This window comes from Artemia sp. Qi Xiang Cuo, chromosome 19 (assembly GCF_049724085.1).
Source record: "Artemia sp. Qi Xiang Cuo chromosome 19, ASM4972408v1, whole genome shotgun sequence".
Classification (NCBI taxonomy): domain Eukaryota; kingdom Metazoa; phylum Arthropoda; class Branchiopoda; order Anostraca; family Artemiidae; genus Artemia; species Artemia sp. Qi Xiang Cuo.
The window spans coordinates 45,245,874-45,263,627 of record NC_142812.1 but is presented as its reverse complement, the minus strand read 5'-3'; the positions used below and the strand labels follow the sequence as shown (position 1 = coordinate 45,263,627).

At 36.6% G+C, this 17,754-nt stretch overlaps 1 protein-coding gene across 1 annotated transcript in view; it reads left to right on the top strand.

The window, feature by feature from the left end:
* Positions 1 to 11,334, top strand: part of Ercc1 (DNA excision repair protein Ercc1) — a 36,798-nt gene extending 25,464 nt beyond the window's left edge. Inside the window, exon 5 of the mRNA XM_089105431.1 lies at positions 11,146 to 11,334. Coding sequence (XP_088961557.1) covers positions 11,146 to 11,334 — 189 coding nt within the window. The remainder of the gene's footprint in view (positions 1 to 11,145) is intronic.
* Positions 11,335 to 17,754: the final 6,420 nt, after the last annotated feature.

Below are 17,754 nucleotides of genomic sequence, written 5' to 3'. Positions count from 1 at the left end.
GACAAGGTAAACAACTACAATACACTACTGAAATATTCCAACTCTTGCATTTCAACGAAATAAATCCGAAATGAACTTCGAAAAATCAAGAGAATATAACTGTGACAAGGTAAACCACGATAAAATACTACTGAAATATTCCAACTCTTGCATTTCAACGAAAGAAATCCAAAATGAGCTTTGAAACATCAAGAGAATGTAATTGTGAAAATGTAAGGCAAATAAAAACACTACTTAGATATTCTAACTTTTAAATTTAATTAAACAAATTTAAAAAGAACATTGAAAAATCAGGTGAATATAACTCTGACAAGGTAAACCATGACAACACACTACTGAAATATTCCAATTCTTCCATTTCAAGGAAAGAAATCCAAAATGATCTTTGAAAAATCAAGAGAATGTAACTGTGACAAGGTAAACCACAACAAAACACTACTGAAATATTTCAACTCTTTCATTCCAACGAAATAAATCCAAAATGAACTTCGAAAAATCAAGAGAATGTAACTGTGACAAGGTAAAGCACGATAATACACTATTGAAATATTCCAACTCTTGCATTTCAAGGAAAGAAATCCAAATTGAACTTTGAAAAATCAAGAGAATGTAACTGTGGCAAGGTAAAGCCCAACAAGACACTACTGAAATATTTCAACTCTTGCATTTCATGAAAGAAATTCAAAATTAACTTTGAAAAATCAGGAGAATGTAACTGTGACAATGTAAATCACAAGAAAATAAAACTGAAATATTCCAACTCTTGCATTTCTACAAAATAAATCCAAAATTAACTTTAAAAAATCAAGAGAATGTAACTGTGACAAGGTAAAGCACAACAAGACACTACTGAAATAATCCAACTCTTGCATTTCAATGAAAGAAATCCAAATTGAAATTTGAAAAACCAAGAGAATGAAACTGTGAAAATGAAAACAACTAAAACACGAAATTTAAATAGTCCAACTCGTTTATTTCATTTAGGAAATTATAAATGAAATTTGAAAAATAAAGAGAATCTAACTGTGATATGCTAAACCTCTAAGTAACACTACGGAAATATTTCAAATCTTTCATTTCAAGACAGAAATTTCAAATGAACTTTGAAAAATCAGGAGAATGTAACTGTGACAATGTAAAGCACAACAAAACAGTACTGAAATATTCCAACTCTTGCATTTCAATGAAAGAAATCAAAAAAGAACTTTGAAAAATCAAGAGAATGTAACTGTGACAATGTAAAGCACAACAAGACACTACTGAAATATTCCGACTCTTGCATTTCAAGGCAAGAAATCTATATTCAACTTCTAAAAATACATAGACTTTAACTGTTAAAATTTAAAAAACTACGCCAAACTATTGAAATATTCCATCTCTCTAATAACTTGTCGTAAGTTCGAAAATAGCAGCTAAGAGTCTTTTGCTTTTACTAATTGCAAATCAAAAAACGATACAATACAGATATGGATAAACAAATCTTTCGATTCACGACGGTCCATAAAAATTTAATTTGAAAAATAAGGTGAAAGTAATTGTGAGAATGTAAAGCACAACAAAACACTACTGAAACATTCCAACTCTTGCATTTCAAGGAAAGAAATCCAAAATGAACTTTTAAAAATCAAGAGAATGTAACTGTGACAAGGTAAAGCACAACAAGACACTACTGAAATATTCCAACTCTTGCATTTCAACGAAAGAAATTCAAAAGGAACTTTGAAAAACTAAGAGAATGTAACTGTGACAAGGTAAACCACGACAAAACACTACTGAAACATTCCAACTCTTGCATTTCACGAAAGAAATTTAAAATGAACTTTGAAAAATCAAGAGAATGTAACTGTGACAAGGTAAAGGACAACAAAACACTACTGTAATATTCCATCTCTTGCATTTAAACGAAAAAAAATCAAAATGAAATTTGAAAAATTAAGAGAATGTAACTGTGACAAGGTGAACCACGACAAACACTACTGAATTTAAGTTTGTTTCATCTCATTCGAAGACATGTAAAAAAAAAAGTTGAAAAAATATATCTTGTTAAAAAAAAATGGGGAGGGGGGGGGGGGCAAAAAGTTTGAGGGAGGGGGCACCCTTCGAGTTTGGGGGTAAGGGGCCTTTGGGGGGTTGATGTCTCTGCTGGTTATGGTCGTTGGTGCTTATGATCCTTGATGGTTCGTACTCACATACACCTTACTACTTGATTTGCAAGCATTTCTAAGGTTTGTTCTGAATTTCATTATTAAAATTCTTTTCTTGCCATCTACATCTCTCTTAGTATCAACTATTTAGTATACTATAACGTTAAACTCTATTTTTAATTGACAACACTGTCCAAACATCACTTGTGTATTATACAGTACACAATCAACCCATCTCCCCCCAAAAATATTTTATTCAGAGATTTCATGTTACAAAAATTTTCCAATCACTAATTAGAATCAATCACACTCCTATTATTCAAAACATTAATTAATATCGTTCATAGTGTCCAATTTGCGAATTCCTTATCCCTTTTTGCAAAAATGTCAATCAAAACAATTCCTAAATACGCAATTTGACAATCTCTAGTTCTCGATTAAAAAAAAAAACAGCGGGGAATCCCCGCTCGTAATTGCTAATCACTTTAACCCTTTTTCTCCATCGTCAAGTACATGCTCCAAAAAATATTTTATTCAGAGATTCCATGTTAAAAAAATTATCCAATCACTAATTACCCCTTTTTTGCAAATGTCAATCAATGAATTCCGATTGTAAAAGCGTGATTAATCACGTTGCACAAGTACATGCTCTGAAAAGGTACCAAGGAACGTAATCTCCCCAAACACGTCAAACTGTGATATCAATAGCAATAACCAGTCTGGTAATCTGCCTTGGAAAGCTGCCAAAGAACATAAAGTGGGCAAATTCCATAGATACACCCTACTAATGTGTCCATGTGACGACAGAGATATGCTATTTTGGCATTTCTCATTTAGTCGTAAGTTTGTAAACCACGCCCGATAGAAATCAACTGCTGTCTTTGGCATAAAGTATGCTTTTATTAAACAACTTGTGAAAAAAAAGTGCCCTTCTACTACATTTTAAGTTTCTTTTGTTAGCTTTAAATTACTATGTTTAATTATTTTTGAGAAATCATTACGTAAGGTTTTTTTGCGATGTAGCTGAAGTTCAAAACAGACAAAAAACACATGTCATATTTGTTACGGTACTTTTTTTTGCAACTTTTGTTACTGTTTTGTTTTCGTAACAGTCCCCCCCTCCCAAGCAAAATCTTGGATACTCCTTTGAGCGAATATATTGAATCGTTAATGAAATCTGCGGTTAGAAGAGAGGCAACAGTGATAATCACGAGTTCAAGCAGAAAACAGTACTGCTACTACTAACAACTCTCCGCAGCACCAAGCCGTCTGAGGCCAACACAGCTACGCACGCTTCTCCTCCATCCCAGTCTATTCAAAGTCTTGCTTTTTACGCCCTCCCTGGAAGTTCTCATTTACTTTAGATCTTTCTTTATGACATCCTCCCACCGCAACCGAGGACGACCTGCTTTCCGTTTAGCCCTAGACGGTTGGCCGAAATGGGCCACCATCGGCAATCTGTCATCCTTCATCCGCAGAACGTACCCTAGCCATCCCAACCTTTCTTTCATTATAGCCCTAGAAAGTGAGATTGAACCATACTTTTCGTACAGCCTACTGTTTGAAATACTATTGAGTCAGTCGGGTACCCAGAACAATCTGTAGGAAACTTCTCTGGTAAACAACTATCAAATCTTCATCCGCTTTTCGGAGCTCCCATGTTTCAGAGCCATATTTGACCACTGTCATCACTTTAGCTTCCAATATTCTAATGTTGGTTTGTAGACTTATATTCCTTTTCTTCAAAACTTTTTTTTAACTGTGAAAAAAACACCTAGAGCCTTGGCTATTCTACTGTTAATATTCACTGATCTCACTGTCTTTACTAATAATACTACCAAGGTAAGTGAAGCTGTCCACCTGATCAATCTTTTCATTATCCAACGTCACCTTTTCATGTTCACTTATTCCTAGCCTTAGTGACTTAGTCTTCTTAACATTAATTTTTAAACCCAATCTAGCACCCTGAACTTGCGAAACCTCTAAAAATTCTTTTATTTTGCTCACACTTTCATCTAGGATGCTTAAATCATCAGCATAACCTAAGTTCGGGATAGTTTATCCTCCCCATTTGATTCTTGGTCTCCCACTGCCGTTCCTAAGCTCCTTAAGACAAACTCTTTCAAAATGATCCATATGAAGAGGAATAGGGCAGACACGTACGCAGGACTTTGTTTCGGTGGGGGGGGGGGCAAATCCTTCAAAATAGAAGATAAATCGCACATTATATTACGTAACATCTACAAAAACCAAAAGCACATATCAAGAAATAGAGACTCACCCTATATTGCAAATTGCAACCTACGAGCAGAGCTAAGAGCAAACTTTTCAGAGTCTCATCTACAGATACAGAAACATCTCGATGGCCATTCAAAAGTGCCAAGCCAGTTAGTCAGCCTTCATCCATTCGGCTGCGGAGATAGGTTTTTAGCCTTTTCATTGAAGAAAATGACCTCTCAACACATGCTATAGAAGTGGGAATTACACAGAAAATGCGGAGTAGCATATGGACGTTGGAAAACATCCCTTGCTCACACTCAGCCAGGCTCTGCACTGCCGTCTTTGGAAAAAGACAGGAAGCTGCTTTCAGCCACTTAGCCCGCCATAGTTGAAGCTCAGCCTTCACAGCGGACTCCGAGCTTGATAGATCTGGGGCATATAACTTGATCAGTTCTTTAACATCGCCAATAGGCTCTTTTATGACAAAAGATGGCAGGATTCCACTGAGGCCTTTCAGAATAACTTTGTGCTTTGTGAATCGAGATTCGAGTGATTGAGATATGAGTTGGTCCACGAATGGGATGAAAAGGGAAACTCGATAGTAAAATTCTATATGCTTTTCTGCAGGAATATCATTTGGGATATTGACGACATTTTTCTTTCGTGGCATGGTAATGGTGATTTCCAGTTCTTGGCATATGCACGTGACTTCCGAAAACAGCTGACCGAAATACTCCTCCGCCTGATTTTGTGTATCTTGAAACATTTCTGTCACACTTTTGACACACTGAATGCACATAGCCATATCGATGTTTTCTGACTGCGGTAGCTTAGACAAATTCAGTGTATACCCCAGAAAAAAAATCCATCGCAATAAGGGTCACTATATAGTCCAAGCTCAGGATGTTATTGAACAGCCTTCTGGCTGTTCAATTCTGACGACGTCATGGAGTCCTCATTAGTCTCTATGTCTGCTAGGGCCATAAAGATCGGAACAACTAACTGCTTTGATATTTTTATCGCATCGTGTCTTTCGACCCATCGAGTTCCGCACACTCCTTTCAGATTGACTTGAGTGTAAGTTTTTAAGACAGCGCTTCGCTTGGTACTGAAGTGAAAGAATTAACTGTTTCACGAATAACCATCACAGAGTGCTTTATATCACGGATCTTGCTTGAGTCCGTCAATACCAAGTTCAAGGAGTAGGCGACACAGTAAACATACTTGGCGAGTGGATATTTGTTTGAGATAAGAGCCTGGGCTACAGACAAATGCCAACTCATGTTTGCAGCCCCATCATACCCTTGTCCCCTGCTTAGTTTCATATCGAGACCAAGTTTCTCCATTCGACTTAGGATAAATAGACCGAAACTTTCACCTCGCAAGTCTCCAACAACAGCAAACTCGATAAACTCTTCCCTGATCTGAAAATTTTCGCTGTCCAAAAATCGAAGCCCTAGAGCCATCGGTTTCTGCCTCGATATCTCGGTTGTTTCGTCCGCCAGGATGGTGAAAAAAGGTGACGAGTTCACTTGATCAACAATCTTTCCAGTAATGAGCTGTCCACAAATATTAACTTGTTCATTCTAAATTCTTGGGCTGCAGTTCTTGGCATTGCCCGCACTTTTCTCGAACACCTCTTTCATAATTGGATAGTCTTTCATCCGATAGCGTAGCAAGGTCCTAAAATTTCCATCGTTTTTTACAGGCTCTACAAAGGTCAATTTCTCCGAATCCTCGTCCCCACGCAGTTCAAATCCATGCCGTCCACACAACAGTATTGTTCTTATGATGAGACGAAGCCGTTTTCTGTTTATTTATATTTAATATCTTTTTTGAGTATTCAAGACTTACACTATAGAGGACTTTTGCCTGCTCACAGTTGCCATAAAATTTTCCCCCCAAACAACAGCGTCTTTATGGTAGGAGTTTGATTGATGTTTAGAAAAGTCTTCCAGGGCGTTTTTCCAATTCACTTGAGGCTCCATGACAAGCTGCCCTAATTTTTGGTGAGACCCCCTTCCGGCTTGATCACAAGCAAGCAAAGCACAATATTTGCAAACACCCTTTTTTCACTGAAGAAAATACTAGTCAAGCGTACTTATCCATCCAGCTAACTTGAAACTTCCTTTTTCTGAGCCTGTGACATGAACCGGGAAAGGATAGTCCTTGTTTGGTATGAAATGTCTTTTCAGTAAATTATGCTTTGTTTCATCGGAAACCGACCTCTTCTTTCAAAATAGGCTCCAATGTCAAGCTCAACGTATATTTCTTCACGTTTGACTGATACTACCTCAGCATTTGGTATTGATTCCTAAGCTGAAGTCGAAGGTTCAGTCGCAACGGGACTGAACCCGCTCAGAGTCAGACCTCACTAATTCGTCGTTTTTTATCCCAAAGCTGGAGACACTCTGTTATTATTTCGACATTTTCACACTTATCCTACCTTTAGCAGCACTTGGTTTTAGACTGTCAACTGAAAAAGGCTGGATTTAATTGATCAAACAGTTCGTGGTAACGAACTGTAAGTAAGGAGCGACCCGGCTCAATGGTAACCGAAACTCTAGAAAACGGGTTTTTGATACCAATAGATATATCAAAAGAATCAGATTTCAATGCTGATTTCAAACATATAACTTTCATCAAGTTTAGTGCTACCCATCAAAAGTTACGCGCCTGAGAAAATTTGGCTGATTTTCGAAAAAAGGGGGAAAGACCCCCTAAAAGCTATAGAACCTTAATGAAAATCACACCACCATATTCAGCGTATCAGAGAACCCGGCTGTAGAGGTTTCAATCTCCTATCTACAAAAATGTGGAATTTTGCAATTTTCGCCAGAAGAAAGATCACGGATGCGTGTTTATTTGTTTGTTTGTTTGTTTTTTTTTTCCCCAGGAGTGATCGTATCGACCCAGTGGCCCTAGAATATCGTGGGAGAGCTCATTTAAACGAAAATTAAAAGTTACAGCGCAGTTTTAAAGAGACCAAAAAAAATAGAAGGCAACTAGGCCCCATCATTTTTTTCCCAAAGTCACCCGGGACAAACTTTGAGATAACTATTTTGTTCAACATGGTCGAAAATATGATAAATATGTCTTTTAGGATGACTTAATCCCCCGAAGTCCCCAGGGGGAGGGCTAAAAGTTATGAACTTTACTCAATGTTAACATATAGTATTGGTTATTGGGAAGCATACAGACTTTTTGAGAGGAGATTTTTTCTGGTACGGGGGGGACGGCGCGGGTCGGGGGCTATATGGAAGGATCTTTCCATGAAGGAAGTTTTCATGGGGGAAGGGAAATTGCCATGAAGGGGGCGCCAGACTTGCCAGCATTATTTATTGGTTATTGGGAAGTATACAACCATTTTCAGGAAGGATTTTTCCTGGCGGGGGGGGGCGCGAGGCGGCGATGACTCTGGAATATATTTTCTTGGAGGATGTTTTTTTGGGGTAAGGGACATTTCTATGAAGGGGGCGCCGGATTTCCAAGCATTTTTTAAGAAACGATCAGAAGTTAAGTAAAAAAAAAAAGTTTTTTCAACTGAAATGTAAGAAGGAATATTAGAACTTAAAACGAACAAAAATTATAACGTATGTGAGGGGGTTCTCCCCCAAGTCAAAACCTTCCTCTTTACGCTACAGTTTTTTTTTATTGGTTTCAAAATATAGATATATTATAATTAAAAGGCCATTGTGTTTCAAGGGTTTGTGTATCAAAATTTTTTTTAACTTTTAACGTAAAGAGCGTGGTATTGACTAAGGGGAGAACCCCTTCATATAAGTAATAACATATACGTAATAAAAAAAAAAAATAAAAAAACAAGCGATACGGCTCAATAGTAATCGAAACTTTTAAAAACGAAATTTTGATGTCAATAAATGTATCAAAAGAATGTGTTTATAATGCTGATCCTAAATATATAAATTTTATTAAGTTTAGTATTACTCATCAAAGGCTACGAGCCTCAGAAAACTCACCTGATTTTTTAAAGAGGGGGAAACATCCCCTACAAGTGAAAGAATTTTAATGAAAATCACACCGTCAGATTCAGCGTATCAGAAAACCCTATTACATAGGTTTCAAGCTCATATCTGCAAAAATCTGCAACTTTGTATTTTTTGCCAGAAGAAAAATATACGAATATAGAAGTTAGTTACGTAAGTTAATTTGTAAAGACATCCATTTAGCAAAAGAAAAGTAAAATTTTTATGCAAATAAAAGCTGCATTAACTAAAAAACGATCAGAAATTAATAAAAAAAACAAGTTTTTTAAACTGAAAGTAAGGAGCGACATTAAAACTTAAAACGAACAGAAATTAGTCCGTATATGAAAGGGGCTGTCCCCTCCTCAACGCCTCGCTCTTTACGCTAAAGTTTTTTATTGTTTTAAAAAATAGAGTTGTGAGAAAGTCAATCTTTTTATTGTTTTAAAAAATAAAGTTGTGAGACAGAGTCAAACTTTAGCGTAAAGAGCGAGGCGTTGAGGAGGGGACAGCCCCTTTCATATACGGAATAATTCATATCATATTCGAACTATAGTTTAAAGAGCAGGGTATTGACTAGGGGGCGAACCCCCTAATATACGTGTTAAAAATTTATGAATATAGAAGTTCGTTACGTAAGTTAATTCTAAGTTACGTATATTTATTACTAATAAAAACGTTCGTAAATAAAATTAAACAAGTTTCGAAACAGCCATTTAACCAAATATAATATGCAAATTTTGTTTTAATTATTCATGTACGGTGAGCCAAAATCAAAACCTGCATTAATTCAAAAACGTTCAAAAATTAAATAAAAAAAACAAGTTTTTTAACTGAAAGTAAGGAACGACGTTAAAACTTAAAACGAACAGAAATTATTCCGTATATGAAGGGGGCTGTCCCCCTCCTCAACGCCTCGCTCTTTACGCTAAAGTTTTTTTATTGTTTAAAAAAATAGAGTTGTGAGAAAGTCAAACTTTAGCGTAAAGAGCGAGGCGTTGAGGAGGGGGACAGCCCCCTTCATATACGGAATAATTTCTGTTCGTTTTAAGTTTTAACGTCGTTCCTTACTTTCAGTTAAAAAACTTGTTTTTTTTATTTAATAGCTTTAAAAGATAACTGTTAGCTCAAAGATTGCTTGACAGAGGGTGACAAGTTGGACAGGAAATGTACTAACTATGCTGGTGACCCAATTGGGTAATTGCAGGCCGAAAAATCATCGAAAACGGTTAACACATTATGTCTAGATCAGTAATTGGCCACTATCCCTTATTAGCCACTATATTAGGAGGGGCGGAGGCTCCCCCCCTGCGAACGTCCCTGGGATAGAACACAACCATGCTTATCTCCTGATTCAATACAAACCAGCTGATACAAAACCAGGACCAAAGATGTCCTCAGAGGCCCAAACCTCCAGTTTAGGAGTCTAATCCTTTACCAGTTGAGCTAGGCGACCTTGTTTTGTTGGTTTTATACCTTTGATGTAATTATGCAGAAATCCTCTCAAACTTTTTGTATTGATGCTCAGCCCACCATGGACAAAGCCGTCAATTGGGGGAGGGGATTTGCTCCCAAATTTTAAAGAATACTTTTTTTTGCCATTTTGTTAAAAATGCCTTGATTTTGGTAAAATAAAAGCAGCAAAATTCCCAAGCCAGAAAGTGGTTCCCATAAAACTCAACCCAATTTCAACACAACCCTGTTCTATTCAGCCCATTCTCCGTTTAGCCCAACCCCCATTTAACTCAACCTCCATTGAAGTTACCCTCGTTGAACTCAAACTCCGTGAAATTCAACCCTCCTTCAACTCGACCCCCTTTTAGTTCAATCCTCATTTAACTCAACCCCCAGGAAAATCAACCCTCGTTTAACTCACCCCGATGCAACTCAATCCCCATTGCTGTTCGAGTTAAATGGATTTGAGTTTGACGAGGAGCTGAGTTGCACGGAGGTTGATTTAACTACAGTGGCGTCAATTCACGAAACTTTAGGGAGCAAAATGCATTGAGGAGGAGAGGGGGATATTTATCAATTTTGTTACTTGTTTAGAATCCAGTAAACACCCGAGAAAGACCGCATCAAAATCTCAAAGATGCTATGTGAAAAGCAGATTTTCGCTGCCTAGTGAGTTATTGCTTACTCCGTAACAAAGATTTTAATTTTAATTTTTTTTGGGTTGAAGGAGCAAAAAACGGCACCTAGGTTAGGTTACGTATTTAATATACGCTATGCTTTACTCCCCCCTCCCTAATATGTATTTATATAACCCAAATTTGTTTCTGAACTATTATATTTTTATCATACTTTGTTTTATTTCATTAGCATTAATCAAACTTCCCTTCTCGTGTGTTTACTGGATATTAAACAAGTACCTCGATTTTTTAATGGAAACACAAAAAAAAGGCATTTTCAATGAAAATACCCCAAAAACGAATTTTTCAAAATCTAGGTGTACACACGCCTTCCTCCTCCTCCCAATGGTTAAACGGGGTTTGAGTTGAACGATTGCTGGAGTTAAATGGATTGAGTTGAACTGGGTTGAGTCGAACGGGGGTTGAGTTTCAACCTTAAAAACCATTTCTGTCATTATTTTTGCATAGCGGCGTATCATCACCAAAGCTATTTAATTGCAATTGTTTTGACGTTGAAAGCTGGGTAGTACCGGACTCGTGCGCGGAGATAGTCTGCTCTGCGTACAAACCACACTCGTTCTTTTCCTAAAGCTATTTATTTTATTTAGTATTGTTTTGGTGCTCGTACTGTTCTGTGGTAAATTTAATATTTTGGTCTTTTAGATGATAGATGCCCTAACCTCTATAAAATCAGTGAATAAAACGGATGCAACGAATCTCTTATCCAATTTTGGAAGTTTTGTGAATGTTGTCAGTGCTAGTGAAGAAGATTTGGGCTTATGCCCAGGTGTAGGCCCACTAAAAGCCAGTCGGATTTACAGATTTCTAAATGAAAGTTTTAAGAAACATTAAATGTTGAAGTTAGTGAATTGGTGAGTTTCTAGTTTAATAAAATTTTGTATCTCTTATTTACAAATTGTTCGATTCTATAGTAGGCCTAGGCTAGGTTAAAATGGAGAAGAGTCACTTTGGTAATAGACTAAGCTAGGCTAGTTCAAAATTGGATAGAAGCCTAGGATGGGGGCAATTGAGAAGGAAACGTGTTAAGAAAACAATTCTTTCTTCATAATATGCAGAAAAATTGTACTTAAAATATTTTGAATGTGTTTCCACTATACTTTATACCCCACCCCTGTCCAATGCGCAAATATATCCTATAGCCCAAATTATGTGTTTCAACCAGTTATCTCTTCAGTCTGGAATTTATTCCCATGTGCGATTGAGTATGCACTTTACTAAAATACTGTTTGAAATAATAGCCTATTATAATAGCCTCGGCTAAGACAAACAGAATCAGAATTTCATCCTAAAGCAAAATATAGGCTAAGATTCATTTGCGTTGCAAATTTGCTTTACTCCCCCTCCTAATTTTATGTGTTATATTTTATTAAAAAGGTGAGGATAAATTAAATATGCCCCTCAAACGAATTTTATACTCTCGAATACAAGTTTTCATTAGTAACTGCCACTGTTAGTAGCCTAGTAACCGATCGTGACTCAACATTTGTAATACTTTTTTGGTACTTGGGCATTAGGCCTATATGGGCCTTTCTAAAAAGTCAAGTTTGGTTAATGCTAATGAAATTAAGTAAAATAGGATGAATATATAATAGTTTTATAAACAAATTTGGGCTATATATTTGCACATTAGGGGGGGGGGTAAGGGGTAAAGCATAGCATATATTAAATACGTAACCTAACCTAGGTACCTTTTTCGTCCCCTAAATCCCAAAAAACAGCAGTTTAAATATCGTATACGCAATGAGAACCACGCTATCATTTATTACTCTATAGCGGTTAATCCGTCAAAAACGGGTTTTTCGTGACTGGTTTCCTTGTAATTGCCCATATAGTGCCCAAGTACCACTTCTTCATATAAATTAGCCAGGAAGAAAATGAATACATCATTTGATGGCTTTTTTCATGCCCTTTCCGAATATAATAATCGCTTCTCGGACAAATCCTTTTTTTGAATCCTTACAGGGGCTCAAAGCAGCCCATAGTAACCAAGAGTTTAAAAATGTATTTCTAAAATAACTGTCTACTGAGGAAAAATTGCTATCTAAAGCTGATTTAAGGATGGCAATTATTATTTCAAATATTTTTAACAGTAAAATGTTATTTTGAAAACAGATTTGCAGGAATTTTTGAAAAGAGCCCGAAAGCCCTTGGATATAGCATCATTCAAAAAGGGTACTTACGTGTTATAGCGACCACACATCGTTCTTGATCTGTAATGAAACCAGTTTTCTGTATCTACTCGGAGATATCAGCATAGCCTGAGCGACAACGGTATCTATGCAGATATGTTTTAATTAAATATTTAATATATAGAGGTGGTTAAGTTAGATTTTTTGGTACTTTCCCATTATATGGGTACCTCTAAAAAGTCAACTTTGGTTAGTGCTAATGAAATAAAATAAAATAGGATGAATATATAATATTTTATGAACAAATTTGGGCTCTATATTTGCACATTAGGGGGGGGGGGGCAAAGCATTGCATATATTAAATACGTAATCTAACCTAACCTAGGCACCTTTTTCTCTCCCAAAACCCCAAAAAACAACAGGTTAAATATTGTAAATTTAATGAGAAACCACGCTCTTCGATCAATTTAGATAACAATTACACGCTTTACGAGTCTCCATCACTGCATTCATTCGACTGTCTAGCCGAGGTGCCCATATAGCCTAATGGGAAAGTACCGATTTTTCATATAATGCGTTCTGGGTGGCCTGCTTTCTATGATTCTATTGTAGTTTATATAATTTGTTACTAAAGTATTATATTTTCATCACATTTTGCTATATTTCATAATGATTAATGAACTTCACTTCTGTGGTGTGGTCGCTATAATACGTAAGTACCACAATAAGTAAACCACTGGAATCACCATTCTTGAACACCCTAAACAGGGAACTTGCAGCACCACCTTGAACTACAACAAAATCGCATTTTTGCATGGGTGATGTGTCTTTTTTTTTGCCTTTTTTTTCTTTGTTCCTTGCTGGACACTAAAACATCGATACTTATTTAGTAGCCAGGCAACACGCGAGACAGGCACTCGGGAAAAGCAAAGATCAAATAGGCATTACCGAGTAATTCTTATGAGACGCTGAATAAACACGGGGTTTCTTACTCCGGGAACTATATTTAAACTTTAGTTTTTTGGGGTTAAAGGGACAAAAAAGGTACCTAGGTTAGGTTACGTATTTAATATGTACTATAATTTACCCCTACCCCCCCCCCCCCCCATAATGTGCAAATATATAGCCCAAATTTGTTTCTAAACTATTACATTTTTATCATACTTTGTTTTATTTCATTAGAATTAACAAAACTTCACTTCTCGCGTGTTGCCCGGCTACTAAATAAGTAGCGAAACATCATAGCGAGTTAAGTACTTATCTGTTAGCCAGTACACACTAGAGAATTTGGATCTTTAAAATCAGATAATAATCGGTTTATTGCTGTTTGTATATGGAGACAATTAGCCTGGCTTCTGCTCAATGGAAAACTATATTGTAGCTATATTTTAATAAACATTTAATTAATAACTAATTTGTTTTATAATCCAACAAAATACAAAGCATGACGATGGAGTATAACAAAAAGAACGAAAATGAAACAACAAAAGAAAGCACGTACAAAAGCAAGAGCAAACACGTGCAAATTTTAAAACAAGAAATTCTTCCGGAGGTGGTTCGCGGGATATTTAGTTGGTACTTTGTTTTGGCTAGGTTAGGTTTGGTTTGGTTACAATTTGCATGCAGCCCCGCTATACTTAACCCCTTCCCCCCTAATGTGCAAATATACCCCCTAATGTGACGATTGGGAGACGATCTCCCAATCGTCTCAGTTGTTTCAACCTCGTTCCTGTAGATCCAAATTCTCGAGTGTGTACTGGCTAGCAGATTAGTACCGAGAGTTTATTTAAGGGCTCATGTAAAAGCTAATTTTTGTATCTAATTAGTTTGAAACTAATTTTTTAACTTAGCACCATAACCTAAAAACTATAGAGAAGGCAATCAGTTACCTTTTGATGCTCCATAAAGGGCTCAAAAAGAATTTGCCCCAGAAGCAATTATTATATTTGAATAGAGCATAAAAAAGGTATCAAGTGATGTATTTACTTTCTTCCTAGCTAAAATATATGAAGAAGTATATACATTTACCCAACAGTCCTGGTTATACGGTGTGTTTTCCTTTAAGCACGATATCAAGGAAAATCCCCTAAGTGTCTCCTTTCGTTTTTCTCTTCCTGTTCAGGTAACAGTACACTCTTCCCATAGTTACCTAACCAAACAAAAATGAGAAACTTTACCAAACCTGTTTTATATAGCATATGTGTTGTTGAGATACTTCATAAAATTAACACCTGAATTTGAGGGGTGAGTTTTGCATCTGTCATTTCCTCCTGTTTTAGTTGAATATTCATTTCCTTTTCTGGTAGCTTAGTTGGGCTTGTTATGCTTCAATTGAAAGATACTCATTTAATACCAGGAAATAAGGGGTTGTATATCCCATTATTTCTAGAACACAATGAAATGCAAGGTGTTCATTTGTGCATGTGGCGCACCTAGGATCCGGTCCTAGAGGAGGTCATTGACAATGCCGCCATTCAAAGTCAAAACACGAAAATTCCTATTGATCTCTCACATTTTGCAGCTTCTCAAATTTTGAAGTATTTTCTCTGAAATATTCAAGCAACTCAAATTGTCTGGTATGACAATCTTTGTTTAATCCTTGTCTCCATTTTAAAAATTTTTTATGTGCCCTTGCCGATATATCTTTTTTGAACCGTCAACATTGAATAGGGGATATTTTGGTCTTTTGGCCTTGTTAATTGGCTAAAAAAATTTTTTTCAAGAAAAATTTCTTTACGCGCCCTCGCCGGAGCCTTTTTTTAACCGTCAAAATTGGAAAGGGGATCTATTGGTTTCTTGACTTTGTTAATTGGCTAAGGAGGGTAGATTACTATGTTGATAATTCTTATCCTTTTCTCCATCTCCCCCTCCCAAAAGAAAATCTTCAGAGCACGCATGTTTCAGCAAGTTCTTATTATTTCCCCACAATTTCGTAGATTTTTCAAGCTATTAGCCTTTTTGCGTTCTAAAGATTTTTTGCCAACCTCCCAAATTAAATAATTGAATGTTTCTATGTTTTTAGTTACTATGAGAATGTTCGAACAACTACCATTTTCCTGTTGATCAAGGCTTCATTACTCTTGTTTATTTGAAAAATTATTTGAGCTATAAGTTCAAGTTTTTAATAAAAGATTTTTAAAGCTAGTTACGTACGCCTTCAAATGTACATCCAGTTTTGCGTAGCACTGTGTTTCCCCTTTCTCTATGCCTTTGGTGTCAGGAAGGTAGGCTATATTGTATGTAACCCGCTGAATGATTCCGGAGCAGAAAATCCCTCTTGAAATATGCACAAAGGATCTTCGGGAACTATTTAAGAATAGTGACGGTGAGATGTATGTTTTCTTATTCTAATATTCAGCCCTCTTGAAACTTGAAAAGCTGGAGATGGGAGGCGGTAGAAGGTTCGGTCCCATCGATGCACACAATTCCAACATTTAAGGAGATCTAATGCTAGTTTTTAGCTGTGTTTGTTGTATGTTCTGACCTGTGTTTTTTTTTTTTTTGCTTGAAACAAGAAGGAAATTTGCTTCTGTTGATTTGGTAATAGATTTTGAGATAATTTTATCTTGTCTCTTATCTCATCAATGGGTATTTTAAACCAAAATTAAGATTATTCAATGTGAAGGTAAACTGAACAACCAACCTTTATGCGGGGGGGGGGGGGTTAATCGCCTCCTTCTTCGTCTAAAACGAGAAAAATAATGGCCTAAATACGCACTTTTTTCATGTATCCTCCCCCTGTGGAGTTGAGGCTGTGTGTATCTATGCTCAGTGCTGACCCGCTACCTACCAATCTAAGATCCTCTTTCCCTAATAGTAGGCCTGATACTTGTCAATTATATCGACCACACTCAAGAAATTTGATCTGTTTAATCGAAGTAAAACCGGTTTCTCCGTCTGCATTCGGAGAATTAGGTTAGTCTCAGTGAGATAGACTACTATACAGGTATATTTAATTAAATGTATAATATATATAGAGCTGGTTGGGCATTTAATATAATGCGTTTTGGGCGGCCTGCTTTCCATAATTCTTTGTTATAGTTTCCATAATTTTGTTTCTAAAGTATTATATTTTCATAGTATTTTGGTAAATTTAATTAGGATGTCCCTAACTTCACTTCTTGGTGCGGTCGACAAGTACCGTAGGCCTATTGACTTCATTTGCCATATTATAGCTTTGTCTGTTCATTCATAGGAGGGAAAACCTTAAAAGTGGAAAGGATAGCTATACTGTTAACAAAGTGATATGAGCCTTTAGTCAGTTCCTTGACTTTATTACTGCTACTACTACTAACAACTCACTGCAACACCAAGCTATTTGAGGCCAACACAGCTACGCATTCTCCACTTCTACGCCAATATATTCAAATCCTTCCTCTTCATACCTTCTCACGAAGATATCATTTCCTTTAAATATTTCTTTATGACGTCCTCCCACCCCAGACAGGGACGAACTGCTTTCCGTTTAGGCTTAGACGGTTGGCCGAAAAGAACAATTTTCGCCAATCAGTCATCCTTCATCCACCCAACGTACCCTAGCCACCTCAACCTTTCTTTCATTATAGCCCTAGAGAGCTGTAATGAACCTCATTTTTCGTATAGCCTATTGTTTGAAATACGGTCAGTCAGCCGGGTACCCAGAACAATCCTTAAGCAATTTCTCTGGAAAACATCTAGCAAATCTTCATCCGCTTTTCGGAGTGTCCATGCTTCAGAGCCATATTTGACCACTGTCATCACTGTAGCTTCTAATATTCTAATCTTGGTTTGCAGACTTATCTTACTATTCTTCCAAACTTTTTTTTTAACTGTGAAAAAACACCCTGAGCCTTGGCTATTCTACCTTTAACATCTTCACTGCTCCCACCATCTTTACTAATAATACTACCAAGGTAAGTGAAGCTGTCCACCTGATCAATCTTTTGACCGCATTGAAAAGAAAACATTTCCCAAAGATTTGTTTGCCAAAAACTATATAGCTTCCATGAAAGATAGGAAATTACGTGAAGTTTTTTTTTCTGGGCGTCATGTTTGGGAAAGTTTCTGTCAACCTGGCCTTCAAAACAGATTTGGGTATGACTCTGCTCTATGAATGTAAAAAAAAGAGAACACTTACCTTTTC